The 22,010-nt window shown below is 44.9% G+C and overlaps 1 protein-coding gene across 1 annotated transcript in view; it reads left to right on the forward strand.

Annotated features, from left to right (window-relative positions):
- The window catches only part of SF3B2 (splicing factor 3b subunit 2), a gene marked incomplete in the record, with an annotated part of 1,007,319 nt that overhangs the window by 435,483 nt on the left and 549,826 nt on the right, over window positions 1-22,010 (forward strand). The window contains 1 exon segment of the mRNA XM_044075829.1: window positions 12,151-12,285. Coding sequence (XP_043931764.1) covers window positions 12,151-12,285 — 135 coding nt within the window.

A 22,010-nucleotide genomic window follows, 5' to 3' on the forward strand; every position in this document is an offset into this window, starting at 1 on the left:
CTGGGTCTGGCCTCGGCTGGTGTCGCACTTCACCCGACGTCATAGCTGCAGTTCTTCGGGTATAAAGGCATCAGCCGACGCCATTTTCCTCAGTCTTTCTTGCCGCGTGGCGCCCGAAGCAGAAGCTGTTTGCAAGTACCGGTCTGTCAGATCCAGAGATTACTACTACCGAATACTACTTCGAAGACTTCTAAAAAGCTAAGTACCCCATTGGGGACTCTTTCTTGCCTCAGCCGATGTCAGAAAAAGTGAATAACTGTTTAACTTGTGGGAAACAAATACCTCATAAAGATTTCCACTCTTACTGCTTACCTTGTTTAGGCCCAGACCACGACGTAGCAGCTTGTTTAGCCTGTGCTTCTTTCAACCGACGGACGCTTAGCCGCCGGTCGCAGTTTGCTGAACAGTTGTTCGGCTCAGATTTTGCGTACATAATGCCGTCGGATCCTCCGACTTCACAAGTTGTTAAGACGAAAGAAAGGACCGACACTCGCGGTCCGGGGTTTCGCGAAACCGCGGTTAAGCAAACGCGAGTGTCTCTGTTTCGGCGAAACCGAGCAACGGTTCTATCTTCAGCCGAATCCATGACTACTACCGAGGCCCCTTCTAACCTGGTTGAATCGGCCTCTGAAATTCAACCTGCTACTGTGGTTTCACAAGAATTATCTGACACCATCCCTTTGGATGTTTCAACCCCTGCACGTGGTGCTGCTAGGCCTCCTGCAGCCATGTCCATAAAGGCCTTTGCCAGGGCTAAAGCAGCCAAAACTTCTAAGTCTGTGCCTGTTAAGCCCCCCTCTCACAGGCCCAGTTCCAGTTCCCAAATGCTCACTCTGGCAGAGGATCTCATCTCTTTAATAAGGGATCCCAATCTCATCCAGACAGGGCCTCCCATCCTCCTCGAGAAAAGAGACGTAGAGCAGAGGCCCCTGAGCCAGTGTCCTCAGATGATTCTTCTGATGATACAGACAATACAGACCATCCAGAGGCTCCTTTTTCTACTTATGAAGACTCCGATGCTGAGGAATCGATTCCTTCTGCCTCTCCACCAGAGGAATTTTCCTTTGGGGAAACCTTACATGCCATGAGAGAGCAATTCCAATGGCAGGGACAGGATTTCTCAGATTCAAGGAAAAGGCTTAGGACCTTTTGCATTTACCACAACATAGGCCTTTAGCTATACCTCCAGTTCTTCCTGTTGTAGATGATGCATTTAATGATGCTTGCACTGCTCCTGATACTTTGCCTCCAGCCCCTGCTAAGCCCGATAGGTTTTACAGGGTCCCGGACACACATCACCATTTATACAAGGCTCCTTTGCAGATCCGAGACTATCTCCCAGGGGCCTAAGGCAGTAGCTTCGACCTCAGTTAAAAACCCTCTCCTTCTGAAAGGGAATCCAGGTCCTTAGAGATGGGGTAAAAAGTATACACCTCTGCTACTCTCTCAGCTAGGGCATTGAACTGTCAGTTTCATATGATCCAATACCAGGAGTTTATGCTTGATCAGTTAACTAAGAAACTGTCCTCTGATGATTCTTTAGATAAGAAATATGTTCTAGAAATGGTGCATAACATTCAGCAGGTTAGTAACCATTCTTTAAAATGTGGCTATGATGCACTGGAGGCTTCCTTTAGATCAGCCATGACTGGCACAGTTATAAGAAGGCATGCATGGTTGAAAGAACAGGTCTTGCCGGATCATGTTAAAGCAAAACTATTAGATGCTCCTATGGATAAGGTCAGTTTATTTGGTTCTCCTGCTCAACAGGTACTGAAGAAAATGGAAGAGAAGGCAAAATCTGTACAAACAGTGAAAGATTTCTTACAGGTTCAGCCTCCAAGGTTTAGCAGGAACTGGCCTTCCAAAAATTGGTCCTTTCCAGACTCCTCTAAATCTCAGAGAGGCAGGAATAGGCGTTCAAGAGGCAGAAATCAATCCAGAGGAGGTGCCTACAGGGGACGCCAGTGGCAGGGTAACAACCAGCGAGGCACAGACACAACTACTACCACTGCAACAGGACAATCACAGTGACTTGGCTCTGGCACCGCCTACCAGGGAACAAATAGCAGCACCCTTAGGCGGAAAGTTAGCCTTATTTTCAAAAAACTGGCACTACATCACAAGAGACAAGTGGATTTTGCAAACTATAGACCCAAGGCTACAGGTTTCATTTCCATACTTTACCAGGAAAAAGAGGAATGCCAAACCTGCCACCAAATCAAAAGACAGAAGCTCTAAAACAAATAGCTCAATTAGCAAAGATGAGAGCTGTGGAAAGGGTACCATCTATGGAACAAGGAAAGGGATTTTACTCCAGACTATTCCTGGTACCAAGAAAAGAGAAAAATTGGAGGCCTATTCTCGACCTGTCCGCTTTAAACACATTCATCATTGTTCCAAAATTCAAAATGCTGACCCTACAGCAACTTCTTCCCATGCTGGGCAAGGAGTATTGGCTGGTGACTCTAGATCTCAAGGAGGCATACCTGCACGTCCCCATACGACCAATTTGCAGAAGATACCTCAGATTTCTTGCAGGATCAGAGCATTATCAATTCTCAGCATTGCCCTTTGGCTTATCTACTGCCCAGCGTGTTCACGAAATGCCTGGCATCAGTAATCGCTCACTGCAGGCTTCAGGGAATCCAAATATATCCATACCTGGACGACTGCCTGATACAAGCGGACAACAAAAACAAGCTAACAGAAGACTTACAAAGAGTCATTTGCTTACTGCAAGCCCTGGGATATACAGTCAATATAAACAAATCAAGACTGATACCATCCCAAAGAATAACCTTCTTAGGTGCAGTATTGGACACAGTAAAACAGATGGCATTCCTAACTGCAGAAAAACAAGAACAACTTCCTCTCTACTTCTTGGCATTAACAAAGCAGAACAAACTAACAGCAAGGAAAGTACTGCAGGCCTTGGGCTTCATGGCATCCTGCATAATCCTGGTCCCTCATGCCAGACTGCATATGAGAAAGCTACAGTGGTACCTGAAGAATTTATGGTCTCAACACAGGCACAGCCTAGAAACCGAAATACCACTAATCCCATGCCTGAAACAAGAGTTCCTATGGTGGGCTCAGGCATGCCAGTCAAACCCAGGTTTGCCCTTCCACAGCATTCAACCAAGCCAAACCATCACAACGGACGCCTCAGACCTCGGTTGGGGGGCTCACATGCTGGACAAGTGCATACAAGGCTTGGACTCCAGATCAGCTGCACCTGCACATAAATCAAAAGGAAATGCTGGCAGTAAAACTAGCAATCCAGAATTTCAAACCATTCCTCCAAGAAGGGCAGTTGATGATAAGGACAGACAACACCACAGTCATGTGGTACATCAACAAACAGGGAGGCACTCATTCATACCCTCTATGCCGGATGGCACTGGACCTATGGAATATGGCTCTGAGCTACAACATTCAGTTACAAGCAATTTTTGTACCGGGAAAAGAAAACATCCTAGCAGACATATTAAGCAGAACTACCTCGGATGCTCACGAATGGATGCTACACCCGGACATCTTCAAGGTCATCACAAGGAAATGGGGACTGCCACAAATAGACCTATTCGCATCCCCACTCAATCACCAGCTCAAGAAATTCTGCACAAGGACGTACCACCCACTTGCTTGGAAGGTGGATTCTCTATCCTTCAGTTGGAAAGGCCTGACAGCATATGCATTCCCACCTCTTCCTTTGATGCACAAGGTGCTATTGAAAATCAAAGAGGAACGTCCAAGGATCATTCTGATAGCTCCAGACTGGCCAAGACAACATTGGTACCCATTACTGAGGAGCATGTCTCGGGGGAAAATGTGGACACTACCCCTGATTCCTTTGCTGTTAACTCAGAAGCGGCTACAACACCCTGCATCCAAACCTGAAAACTCTGCAGCTGACTGCCTGGAACATTACATAAGAGCAACTAACCCAGATTTATCCCAAAGGGTTAAAGACATTATCCTTGAGGCCCGCAGACCCTCAACAAGAAGGAACTATGCAGGAAAATGGAAAAGGTTTCTCATTTGGAGTACTGAAAGGGGAAAAGATGTGTCAAAGGTAGACATTGCCAACATCCTGGAGTATTTGGCAGAGCTTTTCCATACAGGCCTGTCCTACTCCTCCATCAAGATACATGCATCAGCTATTTCTGCAGAATACAGCTTGATCCTCCTGTCTTCTCATCCTCTACTCAGGCAGTTTCTGAGAGGAATTAAAATGTAAAACCTCCTAGGAAACCACCATTACCAGCATGGGACTTGAACTTTGTGCTAGAAAAATTGACACTCCCCTTTCGAACCAGCAGCAACAGCAGATCTTCAACACCTATCCTGGAAAACTGCTTTTCTGCTGGCAATTACCTCAGCAAGAAGGGTTTCTGAGCTACAGGCTTTAATGGCAGTGCAACCCTTCCTAATCTTCCATCAAGATAGAGTGTCCATGAGAACAAATCCTACATTTATGCCTAAGGTGGTATCCAGAGTGTCTTTAAACCAGGCTATCCACCTACCTACCTTCTTCCCCAATCCACAGAACAGGGGGGAAAGACTGCTGCATACTTTGGATGTACATAGACAGTTGCGCTACTACCTGGACAGAACCAAAGGCAGTAGAAAAACTGACCAGCTTCTGGTAGCATATGCAACAGGAAGGGAAGGAAAAGCAATTTCAAAACAGACAATCTCCAAGTGGATAGGAAATTGCATCAGATTCTGTTACTCCTACCATGGAAAGCAAACTCCACAGAACATAAGGCCTCATTCTACAAGGGCTACAGCCACTACCACAGCTTTCTTACGTATGGCTACCAAGGACATTATAGAGGCTGCTACTTGGACCTCCGTGCATACATTTGCCAAGCATTATAACTTACCTTTATACTCTAGATCCCAAGCAGGGTTTGCCACTGCTGTTTTGCAAGGGATCCTAACTACACCATAATTTTTTTCCTCCTCCCCTAGTTTGGCTATGGTATTCTACCCATTTGTAAGGACTGCAGATGCATCCTTGAAGGACATAGTACAGTTTTGTACCTACCATAAATGTAGATGTCCGAACAGGAATGCATCTGCAGTCAGGATTACCCACCCTCCTTCCCCTCTGTGGTATTCCTAGGGTATTTGCCCATCTAATAGCTAGCTGGGGGGGATCTCTTATGGTGTATTTGTTTGTATATATGTACATACATGCTTATTTTTTGTGTTTGCCTTCTACTATTTGGAAACATTGTCATTTATCCAAAATTTAGCTGTCCAAGAGGGCAACTGGCATCTGGGGCAAGAAACACTGAGGAAAATGGCGTCGGCTGATGCCTTTATACCCGAAGAACTGCAGCTATGACGTCGGGTGAAGTGCGACACCAGCCGAGGCCAGACCCAGACTTTGGAATCCGGCCGACCGAAGGGCTGCCTGACGACAGGACAACCCATTTGTAAGGACTGCAGATGCATTCCTGTTCGGACATCTACATTTATGGTAGGTACAAAACTGTACTTTCTGGACATTGTAGATGATGCTTTCTTGGAATCTAGCATTTCTCCAGACACTTCACCTCCAGAACCTGACCGGTATTACAGAGTACCTGACTCTCACAAGTTCCTCTCTAAGAATCCTACTGCGGACCCAAAGACCATTTCCCAAGGACCTAAGGAACTCATTACAGCCGAGTGACATCTCCAGGCGTTTCTGCAGTTACCTCCTACTGCTCCTCTAGGCGTCAAATATTGCCTGTTCATATTTGCATTAATAATTCCAAAACCATGTTACATACAAGGTATTGGAAAATTTTATCTTGAAGCATACATGATAGCAAACACAATTGTATTTATATATGACCTCTGTCAATGGGTATTTGTTAAAAATGTAAGGTGATAACTTCAATTTTTAATGCTGAAGCCACGCCCACTAGGAGTTAAAGATATACACTCAAAAGAGCTCTACTGGAGGGAATGAGTTGCCAAAAACCCTACCCCTTCTGATAGAGATTCTAGAGCCTTGGACAGATGGGGTAAGAAGGTATATACTTCTGCTACTTTGGCCATTAGGGCTTTAAATTGCCAGTTTCATAAGTTAAAGTACCAGCAACATATTATGGGACTACTTAAACAGAAAATTATGTTTGATTCTTGACTGTGCTGAACACAGAGAATTACAGGATTTAATGCATTCTGCAGAACAAGTTGGTAAGCATACTTTGCAATGTGGTTTTGACTCTTTAGAAGCATCTTGCAGGGCTGCTGTCACTGGGTCTGTATTTAGAAGGCATGCTTGGCTTAAGGAGCAAAACTTGCCAGATCATGTTAAAGCTAAATTACTGGATGCTCCCCTTAAACCAAGACCGCCTGTTTGGCAATAAAACAGAAGAAGTCCTCAAAAAGATGGAGGAAAAAGCTAAATCTATGCAAACTGTTAAAGATTTCCTGCAAGTACAGCCTCCCAGATTCAGTAGGCATTGGCCTTCAAACAATTGGTCCTTTCCAGCCTCTTCCAGGCCGCCTCAGTCCAAACCCAGGAACAGCAGACCACCTAGGTTACAGTCTCAGGCTATCACAGGCCTAAGCAGTGGGAGGCACCCACTTCCAAAGCAGGGAGTTGTAAGACACCCCCCCTACGGAAAACAATGACTTAACCTTAACCCTTCCAAGCCCTGCTCAACTGCCTGCGTCTTTAGGATGAAAACTCGCCCTGCATGCAAAAAAACTGGGAACCTCATTACCCAGGACAAATGGGTTTTGAATATTGTTTTCCAAGGATACAGGTTCCACTTCCACACCCTACCCAACCCCAAATGGTTGGCCAGATGTACCCCCAAATCAGTGGGCAGAGGCTCTACAGCAGGTTCTCTCTCTTCTAATTATCAGAGCTATTCAACCTGTCCCAGATGAAGAAAGGGGACATGGTTTTTATTCAAGACTTTTCCTGGTACCCAGAAAAGACAGCTCATGGCACTCTATCCTGGACCTCTCTACTCTAAACACCTTTTTGGTAATCCCAAAATTCAAAATGCTAACACTTCAACAGCTGCTTCCTATGCTAGACAAAGATGCCTGGTTGGCAACCTTAGACTTAAAGGAAGCTTAACCTGCACATTCCAATAAGGGAATCTTGCAGGAAATACCTACGCATCAGGGCAGGCTCCATGCACTATCAGTTCTCTGCACTTCCCTTTGGCTTATCAACTGCGCCCAGGGTATTCACAAAGTGTCTAGCTCCAGCCATTGCATTTTACAGGCAGAGAAATATTCAGATATACCCATACTTGGACGATTGTCTGATTCAGGCAGAAAGCCCAGGAATTCCTATTAAAACATCTGGCATTCATAAAGAAACTTCTAACCTCACTGGAGTTGCACCATAAACGAAAATAAATATCATCTTGTACCCTGCCAACAGATTGTATTCCTGGGAGCAAGCTTGAACACAACTTCCCAGATGGCTTTCCTCACTCCAGAGAAACAAGTTTATTTGACAATCTGCTTCACACTACTAGTCACAAAGACCCAGCTATCTGCAAGGAACATTCTGCAAGCCCTGGGGTTCATGGCATCTTGCATTCTATTAATTCCATATGCAAGACTGCATATGAGGAAGCTACAATCTAAAAAGCCTATGGTGTCAACATTCTCAGGACCTGGAATCAATGATTCCTATCATTCCTTGTATAAAGACAGAGTTCCTTTGGTGGGCAGAAGACTGCTACCACAAGGGGCTCCCTTTTACTTTATCCCCTGCTGCCCAAACCCTAACAACAGACATATCAGACTATTCATGGGGGGCTCACTTGGCAGGGCAGTGCATTCAGATCAAATGGAACCCGAGACAGATGCGCCTGCATATCAACCAAAAAGAAATTTTAGCTGTACAGAATTCCCTGACAGCCTTCAAAGACCACATTCTTCCAGGACAATTATTGGTAAAGACAGACACCACCACAGTTATGTGGTACATAAACAAGCAGGGGGGAACCCACTCGTACCCTCTCTGCAGACTAGCCATGGCTCTGTGGAACACAGCCTTGAGCTACCACGTGCACCTACAGGCTCAGTTCCTGCCAGGCAAGCTAAATTCTCTGGCAGACAACCTAAGCAGAAATCTCATGGACCCACACGAATGGAAACTGGAACCAAAAGTATTCAAACTCTTGAGGAACAAATGGGGGACACCAGAGATGGACCCGTTTGCCTCCCCTCAGAACTACCAATTGGACAAATTCTGCACAAGGACTTCCACAGTCAAGCTTGGAAGGTGGATGCCCTGTCCTTTACCTGGGAAAGCCTCTCGGTTTTTGCCTTTCCCCCTCTTCTTCTCCTCTTGAAGCTTCTGCTGAAGATCAAACTGGACAAGCCAAGGACAATACTGATTGCACCAGACTGGCCACGCCAGCTCTGGTACCTCCTGTTGTGCAGTATGACACTGCTGGAACCGTAGCACCTGCCTCAGATCTCTTCCCTGCTGTCCCAGCAGGCAGGCCAGATTCTGCACCCTCATCTTCAAACCCCGAACCTTGCAGCCTGGCTAATTCCTTGAGCTCTCCAACAGCATCCCTCAGCAAGCAGGTGCTAGATGTCATTCTGGAGGGCAAGGAGGCCTAGTACTAGAAAATCCTATGCTAAAAAGTGGAAAATATACTTTTCCTGGACCAGACTCTGGGTATGGGCACAACGGTGCCCAGCTTACCTCATATTCTTCAGTACTTAACAGAAATGCTCCACAAGGGCCTATCCTTCTCGTCAATTAAAATTCATGCCACTGCCATTTCAGCACATTATAATACTGAACCCACCCCTCTTCTCTCACCCTCTGCTAAAGCAATTCCTCAGAGGGGCCAAATATTTAAGACCCCCAGGAGAACCCCTACTCCAGCCTGGGACCCTAACTTTGTATTGTAAAAGCCCACTCTCCCTCCTTTTGAGCCAGTTGAAACTGCATAGTCGAAATTCCTTTCTTGCTAAACAGCCTTCCTTCTAGCCATCACTTCAGCAAGAAGAGTGTCTGAATTACAGGTCCTCATGGCAGTGGAGCCCTTCATTATTTTCCATGCAGACAGGGTTTCCCTCAGGACCAATCCTTCCTTTATGCCCAAGGTGGTGTGTAGTGTGGCCTTAAATCGGTCCATTCATTTGCCTACCTGTTTTCCCCAATCCGCAAAACAAAGGAGAATGAATACTGCACTCTTTGGATGTGCACAGACAACTTAGATTTTATTTGGACAGGACTACGCCACTCAGAAAATATTGAACAGCTGCTAGTTGACTTTGTTGCAGGGGCAGAGGGGAAGGCCATTTCAAAGCAAACCATTTCTAAATGGATAGCCCATTGCATTCATTTCTGCTATAAGCACCATGGAAAACGTACCCCACATTCCACCAGGGCTGCAGCTACCTCTACAGCCTTTCTCAGAGGAGCTCCTACCAGGGACATCCTAGAAGCTGCTTACCATAAAGGTAGAGTGTATTCACTGTTGCAGTCCTGGTTACCCTCCCTCCAGCCCCCTGGCCTCTCTTGGCTGTACCTTTCCTTCTTCTTTGGTGTATTTAAGCTTTCTGGTGTGTTTGCTTTTTGATGGAGGTGTACCATAACCTATAATTGCTTCCCATTGTGGGGGCATCTGACATCTGGGGCAAGAAAAACTGATGTATTGACATCAGCTGCATGTTTTATACCCCTGATGACCTGACGTCATGGAAGAAGAAACAGCATCCGATGCAGGAATCCAAGACTCTGATATTCAGGCTGGCTGAGGGCTACCTGCAGGCAGATAACCCAAATATGATGACTGCAACAGTGAATACACTCGAACATCTACATTTATGGTAAGTGTACACAACTGTACTTTCTGCAGGCTTTGACCCCGCCCTCCCTATTTGAACCAGCTGCTTCAGTTGATTTGCACTTTGTCATGGAAGACCGCCTTTTTGGTAGCAATTACCTCTGCCAAGAGAGTTTCTGAGCTTCAAGCATTATCTGTTAAGCCTCCTTACCTAGTTTTTTGTAAAGACAGTCTCTCCCTGTGGACCAATCCTTTTTTCTTTCCGAAAGTGGCCTCAGAATTAAGCATTAACCACGTCATTAATTTGCCAGTCTTTCCAAATTTCCAAAATAAAGGGGAGTACAAATTGCATTTGCTAGATGTGCACAGGCAACTGCATTTCTATCTGCATAGAACCAAAAGCTTGTGTAAATCGGATCAGCTTTTTGTCTCCTTTTCTAAATCCCATTTGAGAAAGCCCATCTGTAAGGTTACTATAGCCCATTGGATTTCACAGTGTATTTCTTTGGCCTGCCGAGCCAAAGATTTGTCTCCATCAGGACATGTCCGGGTGCATTCCACCAGATCAGTCTCTACTTCAGCAGCCTTCTGGTCCAGAGTTTCTCTTGAGGACATCTGTTCTGCTGCGACATGGGCCTCATCAGATACTTTCATTTCCCACCATAAATTGGATTTCATTTCCAGAAGCAAGGCATCCTTTGGCTCAGCCGTGCTCCAGAATATCCTTCCATGAGGACCGCCCAGGGTTTTTTTAGGTAACTAGGGACTCTGTTCCTCAGGTTGAAGACCAAATGAAAACAACTTCAAATAAATTATGTACTCACCATAACGTTCCTTCTGAGTTGTTGCTTTTCATTTGTCTTCAACCATCCTTCCCTCCATCCCCCTGCCTTATTGTGCTGTGTAGTGAATCGGACTGAAGAAACATAGACCCTCTTGTCTTTGCTAGCTTCCAACTTGTAGGGTATGCCAGTTTTTTTTTAGGCCCGTTGACCTTTTTTGTTAGTGCTGTTCAGCAGCAAGCCCAATCTGAGGGGAGGAGAGAGAGTAGGGCATTATGGGGAGGAGCTTGGACTTTGGATCCGATGCTGGAGTATACGGCCAAGTCAGATCCGTTCCGGATCAGAATCCCTGAGATTGAAGACAAATGAAAAGCAACAACTCAGATGGAACGTTATGGTGAATACATAAGCTTTTTCTTCCATGAAGGTTTTGAAGCTTCAAGCTCTGTCTTGAAAATTGTCGTACTTTATTTTCCATGCAGACAGTGTCCGTCAACCAGCCCATTCTTTGTGACAGAGGTAACCATGGAGATGATTTTGAATTGGTCTTTCAGTTTATCTGTGTTCTTTCCACTGTATTCTAGTCAAGGAGAGTATCTTCTACCTTGCCTGGATGTCTCATCACTAGTTGCACTTTTATTTGGCAGGACAAAAGAATACAGGAAGCATGGTTCACCAGAAAGTTTAAGGCCACATTGGCTCAATGGCTGAGTGTTAATTTCTGCTTGAAATGCATCAAACATTACATTATCAACTTACAGGCCACTCTAGTAGAACATTCGCTACCTCTCAGGCATTCTTAAATGTTGCAGTTGACATTTTGTGCTTCACTGACACTAGTTTCACTGCTTACCATGGTAGATACGGAAAGCTAGATGTGGTATGGTTGGGGGCTTATTTCCATGCTGTAGTAGCACAGGCTACTCTGAGTACTGTTGGAAGACATTGTTTGCGATGTTATGTTCCATGGCTTTTGTTGGAGTCTTGATCATAAAAGGTATCCTGTTTTGATGCCTTCTAATGTAGAGAATTCTGGACTGTATTCTGCGGGTTGAAATAAATTGACCATATCACATAGGATGAAAAATTTTATATGTGCAGTAACAGGTAGATTTTCACAGTCTGTGTTCTACTTCAGCATTCTTCTCGTCCCCTTGATGGATTAAGCTTGTGGAGACTATGCTGCATTTTGGTTCTGTCATCACAGACAGCCTCAATGTAAAGAGTCTGAGAGGAATAATCCATTATGAAAGCAGTGAGAAGTGACAGTGTGGGAATGTAAAAGTGCCAAAGGACTGCAGTCTATGCCTGATAGTCCTAATGTAATGGGTTAAAGTTGCCAGACATGTATTATGAAGATCTGTCATAATGGTACATACATAACTTTCCGTGGTTTTTAAATGTAGTGCCCATCAATTAATTTTAAGCCTGTTATTAAAAAAAAACAATTGCATCATTCTAAGTGTGTTCACTGTGGTGGCGCTGGTAAGCTGCATGCAAATCTCAAAAAAATTTGCTTTAGGTTGCTTTATAAATGCCGTCTACAAATCGTTTAACTTTTCCCCCCCTTTTAAAACCAGTTGACAGATGATGTGAAGAAAGACAAAGAAAAGGAGCCAGAGAAGACCGATAAACAAGAGATTATAACAACCCTAAAGAAGAAGGGTTTTTTAGAGGAGAAAAAGGATAGTGATGACGACGATGATGATGATGAGGTAAATTCTTTTATGTATTACTTGCAAGTTAATAATGGCACAGGCTTGTTGGTCTAAGACAGTTGGATAAATGGAATGAATCTGTGATTACATTTTCACATAAGTATTAGTTTTGTGGTGTAATCTGTGTAGAAGCATAGATTTTGAGTTGCAGTTAAAGACCATGTGGCCATGTTGTCTGCCTCTTGTCTATCTTTTGGATAAGCTGTAGATCTCCTTAACTATGGGTAGGTGCACATTTAAGGTTTTTAAGACACTGTTTGATTTGGGAGGTAAATGGGTTATGTGCTTGACAACAGCAGTAAGAACCTTTAAGTTTGTTTCCTTAAAGGTGTTTATACTTGAACATCTTATGATCCCTTTGATCATTTCACTAGTATTCCTGTGTTCCTAACCAGTCACGTATTTTTTTTCTTCCATCTCATTTTAAAATTGCCTTTTTCTTGTCCTATGTATTTTACAACTTTTTTTGATGATGCTATTTTATTTGAAAGTTGTAACATCTTGCATTAGTGTTTTCCTGTTAGTGATGCAGCTTCATAGTGATTTTAAATCTAAATATAGGTGCAGTTTCCAGCATATCGGGGACATTAAGCTGTTAGGTTAGCTTATTACTGTGCACTTTTTCATTAATATCAGTTTTAGCTGCTGTTGTCAAATGAAAGAACATCAGAAAAGTACAGGTATGTACTAGTCTTAACCTTTTGATCACTGCTGCAGTAAACTGAGCTATATAGGTTGCATACATACCACGCAACAGTGCAGATTTTCACAGAATGTCCATTTTTTTCCTCATACTTTTGGTCCGTTTTTCATAATTGTGGTTTTCTGGCAAAGTAGTGGCAAATTATTAAAGACTAAAGTTACAAGAAAAACCTAGCCAAACTAGAGTTTGCACTGTGTGATTCCTTAAAACCTCTTGTAAAAGAGGGTTATGGGATATATGCAAATGACCCTTTAAGGACAATGAGTGCTTCAGCTATATGGCGGTTCTGAATGCACATGACTTGTTTCTTTTTAAGTCGATTAATGGACAAATTCAGGCCACGATATCATAACAAGACTGAAACATGCATGCCCACAGCTAGTGGGGTTTGGCTTTATTGGCACAATGCAAAGTCTAGCTTGGCTAGGTTTTTCTTGTTTTTTTTCCAGTTGGATCGGCTGTCCTGTTTACTCTCTCAAGACTAAAGTTAGAAAATAATGACAGACATTTGAGCTTCAGACTTCATACCCTTCAGAAAATTCATGCTTAAGCAAATCCTGTTATTCTATCAACTTTCTAAGTTTGTAAGAGCAGTATTTAACAATTGTCCCTATTTTTGGACCTCTGTCCCATTTTTGTTTATGGCTTTGTCCAGATTTCTTGCTCTAAGAGGTTGAGACGTATGGTTACATACTGCCAAGGATATAACAGCCAGCCAGCTTCCAAAGCTTCAGGGCACCTTCCACATGCTGAAAATGTTACTCAGCTCGAGCTGAGTTTGCCTAAAATACAGGTTTGAGTGCCAAGCCCTTCTGAATTTCCCTGCTTCTGAAAAGAGTGCTTCTTTGTGAACTTTCAAGAATCGACATTTGGCTTGTGCTGTTCCTTTGCTGGACAGATAAGTTCCATTTGGGGAAGAAAACTCTTGTTTTAAATTTATTATTCAAATGTATTTTCCTGGCTCGGAAGTCTTTTATGTAGTAGTTTGTGTTTTAATGGACTGACATGAGACTTGACTTAACTGATACGGGAGTACATTTTTTTTTCTTGTTAGTTTTAAAAGTAGTTAAAAGCTATTTTTTTTTCTTTGGAGAAACTGTTTCACTTACAGGGGCTGGCAAAATGTATTAAATTGCCCTTTTTTTTTTTTACTACCCCCCCCCCCCCCCCATAAAAAAAAAGTACTTTTAACAACTTTAACTTTTTACTGACTTTTGCTGCTTATTTTCCACAGAAAAGAGACACCATTTTCATCTTGACTATGGAACACACTACCAGTCCCACGGTTTGTTCCATCCACAAAAATAAAAAGTTAAGCAAACAGCCTTTGCCGTCACAGCAGGCTAGCAATTTGCCTCAGCTGCAGGTAGGTAACTCTCTTCTGTGGCCAAAGCTGGTTCCTCACACCACTTGTCTTTTACCCCGATCCTCTGGTGTAGCACTTACAGCCACTATGGAGTGGGGTTAGCCACATCCACTGTGGCTGTTTGTATTTCTTCAGTGGACAAGGGAGAGCTACACTTGTCAATCCTGGGAGAGTGAACAAGGAAGTCTTAGAATCATAGGAAGTTACTAGACTAATGGACCTAGGACCCTTATAAGCCTAGCCTAGAGTTTCTCCCCAAAAAGAAACCTCAGTCAGCACCAGTCTCCCCTGTCAGTGAGGGACATAGGTGGAACCCCCGGGACAAATTTATGATTTCCCATCCACTCATTAAAGTCCCTCTTGAAGATGGTTAGCAAGGAACTCTGTTTGATGTGTATGGGAAGTCTATTCCAGAGACGGGGGCAGCCTCTGGGAGACAAACCTGTCTCTCCAGCAGGCTTTGTTGATGTCGATTCAGGCCTTTCGAGTGGGTAATGTGCAAAGAGTTAGACTTACAGATATGGAGAATTTCTAGTAGGGCAGGGTCCAATATTGCCTTGTTGGTGAGATACAGATCATCTCTGAGCAATCTGTACGATACTGAGTAGAGTGCTAGTGATTTGAGCCTGTCCACATAGGACAGGTTTAGGAGGCCATGGATTCTCTTTGTGAGGTATTTCTGTGGCCTTTCCAGTTGGTACAGATGTTTGAAGAGGTACATACCAAATAGGACATTATACTCAATTATTGGTCCAATGAGGGAGGAGTATAGAGAGGTAATAACCACCTTTTTTTCTGGATGCAGCCCCTTTACTTATGAGATGACCCAAGTAAAAGGCTTTTCTGACCACTGCCGCTACTTGATGGTCAAATGTGAGATTATCATCCTGAGTACCCAGGTCTCTCACCACAGGTTGTGTGTTTAGGGGGTTGACATTGATGTGGTTATCAGTAGGGGCCGTGTTTTTGCCGAATGGTATATTGATACATTTTTTTTTTTTGCATTTAGCTTGTGGCCATGACTTTGACAGCAGTCATTAGTTGCTGTGAGATCCTCTTGCAGTACAGGGTTCCTGACTCCCACAAATTCCTTTTCAAAAATCCTGTTGCGGATCCTGAAACCATTTCTCAAGGCCCCAAGGACATTAAGGCTTCTTCTGCTAAAAATCCTACCCCTTCTGATAGAAATTCCAGGGCGCTGGATAGATGGGGTAAGAAGGTTTGTACTTCTGCAACCTTGGCAATCAGGGCTTTAAACTGTCAATTCCGTATGCCAAAAAATCAGCAGAATATCGTGGGGCTGCTTAAACAGAAAATGATGTTGATTTCTGACTGTGTGGAAAATAAAGATTTACAGGATTTATTGCATTCAGCTGAACAAGTTGGAAAACATACTTCGCAATGTGGTTTTGATTCTTTGGAGGCCTCTTGTAGGGCTGCTGTTATTGGGTCTGTGCTTAGAAGGCATGTTTGGCTTAAGGAGCAATTTCTGCCTGATCATGTTAAAGCAAACTTGTTGGATGCTCCTTTGCAGCAGGACCATCTGGCAATAAGGCTGAAGAAGTTCTAAAAAAGATGGAAGATGAGGCTAAATCTATGCAGACTGTGAAAGATTTCTTACAAGTTCAACCTGCAGGATTTAGTAGGCCCTGGCCTACTAAGAACTGGTCCTTTCCAGTACCTTCCAGAGCCACTCAAGCCAGACCCAGACATGCCAAAAGCACCAAATTTCAGTCCCAAGGGACTTTCAGAACTAAGCAATGGGGTGCCTCCTCTTCCAAATCTAGAAGCAACAAGACTCCTCCATATGGTAAACAGTCTCAATGACTTTCCTTTACAATTACCAAGCACTTGCCTTTTAGCCGCCCCTTTGGGGGGAAAACTGGCACTTCATGCAAAAAACTGGCAACTTATAACCCAGGACAAATGGGTTTTAGGTAGTGTCCCAGGGATACAGATTTCATTTCCACACGTTGCCAACTCCAAGCGGATGGCCGGATTTGCCCCAAATCAGTGGGCAGAGGCTCAGAAACAAGTACTTTCCCTCTTAAACATGGGGGCTATTCAGCTAGTATCAGAAGGGGAAAAGGGACAAGGTTTCTCTTCCAGACTTTTCCTGGTACCCAGAAAAGACAAGTCATGGCATCCAGTTCTGGACTTGTCTACTCTAAACACTTTCCTGGACATTCCAAAATTCAAGATGCTGACTCTTCACCAGTTACTTCCTATGCTAGGCAAAGATGCCTGGTTGGCAACTCTAGATCTAAAAGAAGCATACCTGCATATCCCAATCAGGGAATCTTGCAGAAGATACCTCCGCTTCAAAGCAGGCTTTTTGCATTATCATTTCTCTGCACTGCCCTTTGGCTTATCTACTGCGCCCAGTGTCTTTACAAAGTGCCTGGCTCCAGTAATTGCATTTTGCAGGCAAAGAAATATTCCCATACCTGGACGATTGTCTAATTCAGGCAGAAAACAAGGCCATTCTTCTAAAACATCTGGCGTTTGTAAAAAGGGTTCTAACTTGTCTAGGGTACACCATAACCGAAAAGAAATCTCAACTAGTACCCTCTCAAAAAATAACATTCTTGGGTGCAAGCTTGAATACAACTGCCCAGATGGCTTACCTTACACCAGAAAAGCAAATTCAGTTGGTGACTTACTTCAAAACAGGTGGCCACAGATACTGCAAGCCTTGGGGTTCATGGCCTCCTGCATGCTTCTAATTCCATATGCAAGACTGCATATGAGGAAACTTCAGTGGTACTTAGTTTATGGAGTCAACATTCTCACAGCCTGGAAACAATGATTCCTATCATACCTTGCCTGCAACTAGAGTTCCTTTGGTGGGCAGAGGCCTGCCACCAAAACAAGGGACTGCCATTCACACCACCCCCTGCCACCCAAACCCCAACTACAGACGCATCAGACTATGCATGGGGGGCTCATCTGGCAGGGAAGTGCATTCAGGGCAAATGGAGCTCGAATCAAATGCACCTTCATATCAATCACAAAAAAATGCTAGCTGTACAGAAAGCACTGACAGCCTTCAAGGATTCCTTCATCCAGGGCAACTAATGGTAAAGACGAACAACACCACAGTTATGTAGTACATAAACAAGCAGGGGGGTACACATTCCTGCCCCCTCTGCAGACGAGCCATGGCATTGTGGAACACTGCCTTGTGCTATCAAGTACAACTACAAGCCCAATTCCTGCCAGGAAAGCTGAATATTTTGGCAGACGATCTAAGCAGAAATCTCATGGACCCACACAAATGGAAACTGGAACCACAGATTTTTAACATGTTGACACACAAATGGGGGAGCCCAGACATAGATCTCTTTGCCTCACCGCTGAACTACCAGTTGAACAAATTTTGCACAAGAACTCCTCACAAAAAAGCCTGGAAAGTGGATGCTCTGTCTTTCAGCTGGGAAAACCTATCCGTCTATGCTTTCCCCCCTCTGCCTTTGCTCTCCAAAGTTCTACTAAAAGTCAATCAGGACAAACCAAAGATGATTTTGCTTGCTCCAGACTGCCCTCGTCGAAACTGGTACCCACTCCTACGCAGTCTGTCTCAACTTTCTCCATGGCACCTGCTTCAGACACCTTCTTTACTGTCTCAGCAGAACAACCAAATTCTGCACCCTCGGCTCCAAACATTGAATCTTACAGCTTGGCTAATCACTTAAATTCTCCCTTAGCATCCCTCAGCAAACCTGTGATGGATGTCATTTTGGAGGCGAGAAGACCTAGTACCAGAAAATCTTATGCTGACAAATGGAAAAGATTCTGTGCCTGGAATCAGTCTCAAGGGATGACCACAGCAGTGCCCAATTTACCCCAGATTTTGCAATACTTAACGGAGATGCTTCACAAGGGCCTATCTTTTTCTTCCATAAAAATCCATGCCTCAACCATTTCAGCTCATTGCAACACAGAACCCCCCTCTTCTCTCATCCTCTGTTAAAGCAGTATCTCAGAGGGGCCAAAAACTTAAGGCCACCCAGGAGAGCTCCAACCCCTGCCTGGGACCTTAACTTTGTATTGGAAAAACTCACTCTACCTCCTTTCGAGCCAGCTGCTACTGCAGACTTAAAATTCCTTTTCTGGAAAACAGCCTTCCTTTTAGCAATCGCTTCGGCTAGAAGGATTTCTGAATTACAGGCCCTTAACAGAGATCAGGGGGGACCATACAGACCATTTCAGAACAAAACCAATCCCAGTTGGGTCAAACAAAAGGGGCAGTGATAACAAACCAACCCAAAATGGGTTGACCAGAGGGGGCAATGGAATTAGTTAAGGCAATAGAAAAAGGAACTGTGATTTCTCATACTACAGATGAGATGGTACAATGTTTAGGTAATTTTAAAATCTATAACTATACTAATTATAAGTTGGAACAACGGCACTGTAGCCTATTGGCCAGAGGAATTAAATATATTCCAAAGACATCTTTTAATGTTGTTGGTACCTTGATGGAATTCAAACTCTTTCTGAGAAAGCTTAATTTGGCTGTATTTTTTAATGACAAAATGTCCCGAAAAGGTAGCGAGTCCGATAAAGGGCCAAATAGAGCATTAAGAAAAAGAATCACATTTGTTCCCCCGCACACCCCAGTATATTGTTACTTATGAAAAGGTGGATGTTAAGTTGTCTATCTCGCCTTCATTCTTGCTGGTTGGGTTCGGAGCCGATCCTCGGCTCCGACTCGGCCATCTTCTAAAGCTTGAGAGCTACAAACTGGCTTGAGGCCTCCCCATATCCCATGATGCCTGGGGCTAGATACCCAGATCTCATTTGCCGCTTCTGCCGCGAGGTTGCTCTACTGGCTCAGGTCATATAAAACTTCTATATTGTCTTTTTTTCTGTCACAATTTACTAAATTTTTAGAGTAGAATTATCGTTTAGTTATTTCCCTTATTTTGTATAAGTTCCTGTAGCTGAATCCTTGTCTTTTCTCTTCAGAAACTCGTTTTACTTAGAGAGTTTCCCCTCCCCCTTCTACTTCTCCCTTTTTCCTCTAAGGTTTTCCGTTTAAGTTAGAGGTGTCCGTTTGAGTTGGAGGATAACCTTTTTCTTGTCTATTTCCTTAAAAAAAAAAAACAAAAAAAAACAAACCTTTTCTTATTTTCACTGTTAGTTTGGCTATACTTATTACAGTTGTTGGTGTACTGTCGGTTCTGGTAGCTTGTAGTGTATTGTTGTTGTGTTAGTACCTTAACCTTTGTGTGAGTGTGTTTTTCCTTTGGGCTTGCCTGTAAATATGTCCAAGGATCCTAAGCCGTCCGGATTCAAGAAGTGTGGCTCATGCTGTCAAAAGATGTCTCTGACAGATGGTCACACTTCTTGTGTTTATCGTCTGGGCGCCGTGCACCTGCAGGACTCTTGCTCCATTTGCCATGTGTTAAGTCCAAGAGTCCTGGCAGGAGTGCAGAAATAAATTGATCCTTAGAGGTTTACTTAAACCTCAAGATTCACTGACTAAGGCTCAGCCTGTGAAATCTTCTAAGGCACCTAAACCGTCGGCTCCCAGTTCGGAGCCGTCGTTGGGTGAATCTGTACTTTCCATTTCGGCTCCGGCTGGAACTGATGCTCCTCCCTCCCAGTTGGCTCCGATACGCTCTTTGGAGCCTTCTGAGAGTCGAAAAAGGTCCAGGTCTCCCTCTCTGGAGTCTATTCTCTTGGCTCCGAGATCGCCTCTGCTCCAATTGGAGCGTAGTCATCGCTCATCCTACTCTTCTCGGTCCTCAAGACTTTCGGACCATGACTTGGAAAGAGTGGTCAGCAGACTGCTAAAATCGCAGGCCCTGGCTAAAATGTTGTTCAGCCCCCCTCACCAGGGGTTGGCTCCGTCCACGTCTGCAGATATTCCTCCTCCGACTCACCCTTTGAGCTCGGAGCCGGAGTTCGTGGGGGGTTGAGTCGTGGAACCGTCGGCTCCAATACCTGCTCCTTCGGTTCCGTCGTCGGCTCCGATCACTTCCATGGTTCCATCCTTGGAGGGATCTGGGTGCCGGGACTCCCTTGTCGACTCCGAGGAGGCGAGTGGCATCAGACCCTTGTCCGACCCCGCTCTCCCCCTCGGAGCCTCGGCTCGGGTGAGTTCGGCTCCCACATCGGCCTTGGAACTTTCCCCCTCGGTGCGGAGGGGGATTCTGATTTCTTCTGAACCGGATCCCTCTTTCCATTCTGATCGGGATGCCTTCTAGGTGATGAGTGTTCTGGCCCTTGAGCCAGTGCCACAATCGACCCCTTGGCTCCTCTCCCTATGGTGCCTGCGTCAGCCTCTGCCTCTCTTCCAGACCCCAAGCGTGGGGATCCAGCACCCCAGGACACCCCTGGGTGTGTCTTCCTCTTCCGAGGCCTCCCCTGATCATTCAGAGGAGCCACCTCGTAAGAGGAAATGCAAGAGGAAGCATGTTGACTCCCGAGTCTGTCACATCAGATACCGACTTAGAGGATTCGGAAGGGTCCCCGAGGTCCCCCTCTGAAGATGTCTCCTTCTCAGACATCCTTGAGATGCTTAGACAGAGGGGGAACTGGACTGCCCTAAGCCCTTCCGAGGATGAGTCGGTATTCCTGGACGTGTTTGGATCCCGACCTTCCACCTCCTGGGTGTCTCCACCTTTCGACCCACTGATGTCTGTGGTGGCTCGGAAGGCGTGGTCAGCTCCAGACACAGTGGGACCGACCCCAAGAAGACAAGCAAAATTCATTACTGCACCATAGGACAAGCAATTTTTGACAAAAGGTGTCCCCGTTGATGCCATGGTGGTAGCGGCAGCCACGAAGGAGTTGGCTGAAACTTCATCTGTTCATCCCCCTAACAAGGAGTCTGGGATGATGGACAGATATGGGAAGCGGATGTTTTCTTCAGCGACTTTTACCATGAAGTCTCTGAATTACTTGTGCCACTTTACCCGTCTACAGAGGGATCTCCTTAAAGAGCTTGGAGATGCTCTTCAAGATCCATCAGCTGAGGGGGCCCAGGCCAAGGTTGCCTCCCAGCTGGCGACTCTTAATTCAGTGGTTAACTCCTCCATGAGACTCATTTCTTATGCAGCCAATGGGGCGAGTAGAGCCGCAGGCACAGGCGTCGCTCTGAGGAGACATGCTTGGATGCGGCTTTGTAACTTTGTGGAACCTTTCAGAGCGTCTTTCACCAACACCCCCTTTGATGGTTCCTCTCTCTTTGGATCTCAGATGAAGGACACCCTTACCAGGTGTGAACAGGAAGGCAAGACTCTCTGCTGTAGGGGTCTGTTTTTCCACTCCTTCCAGACCATATCCCAAGGGTCAGAAAAGTGAAAAGATGTGGTTCTGGAAATCCCAGGGAGCCCTGCCTGACACAAGTGGTGAGTTTCCCTCCAGGGGCAGAGGATGGAACAATAACAGATGCCACCCTCGTGGCAGAGGTGGTCCGCAAAATCAGGGCAGCAGAGAATCTTTTTTTGACAAGCCCTTCCAGAATCCCTGAAGGGTTGCCCGGCTGTCCACCTCTGGAGGCAGTTGGGGGAAGATTATCGCTGTACCCAAGAGCCTGGCAAGACATAATGCAAGACAAATGGGTACAGTCTGTTATATCCGGAGGATACAAAATTCCATTCGTTCGCGCAACATTCTTGCCGAACAAGTCCCTTCCAGATG

The sequence above is a fragment of the Protopterus annectens genome, chromosome 6.part1 (genome assembly GCF_019279795.1).
Source record: "Protopterus annectens isolate FY-2018-M chromosome 6.part1, PAN1.0, whole genome shotgun sequence".
In the NCBI taxonomy this organism is placed as follows: Eukaryota; Metazoa; Chordata; order Ceratodontiformes; family Protopteridae; genus Protopterus; species Protopterus annectens.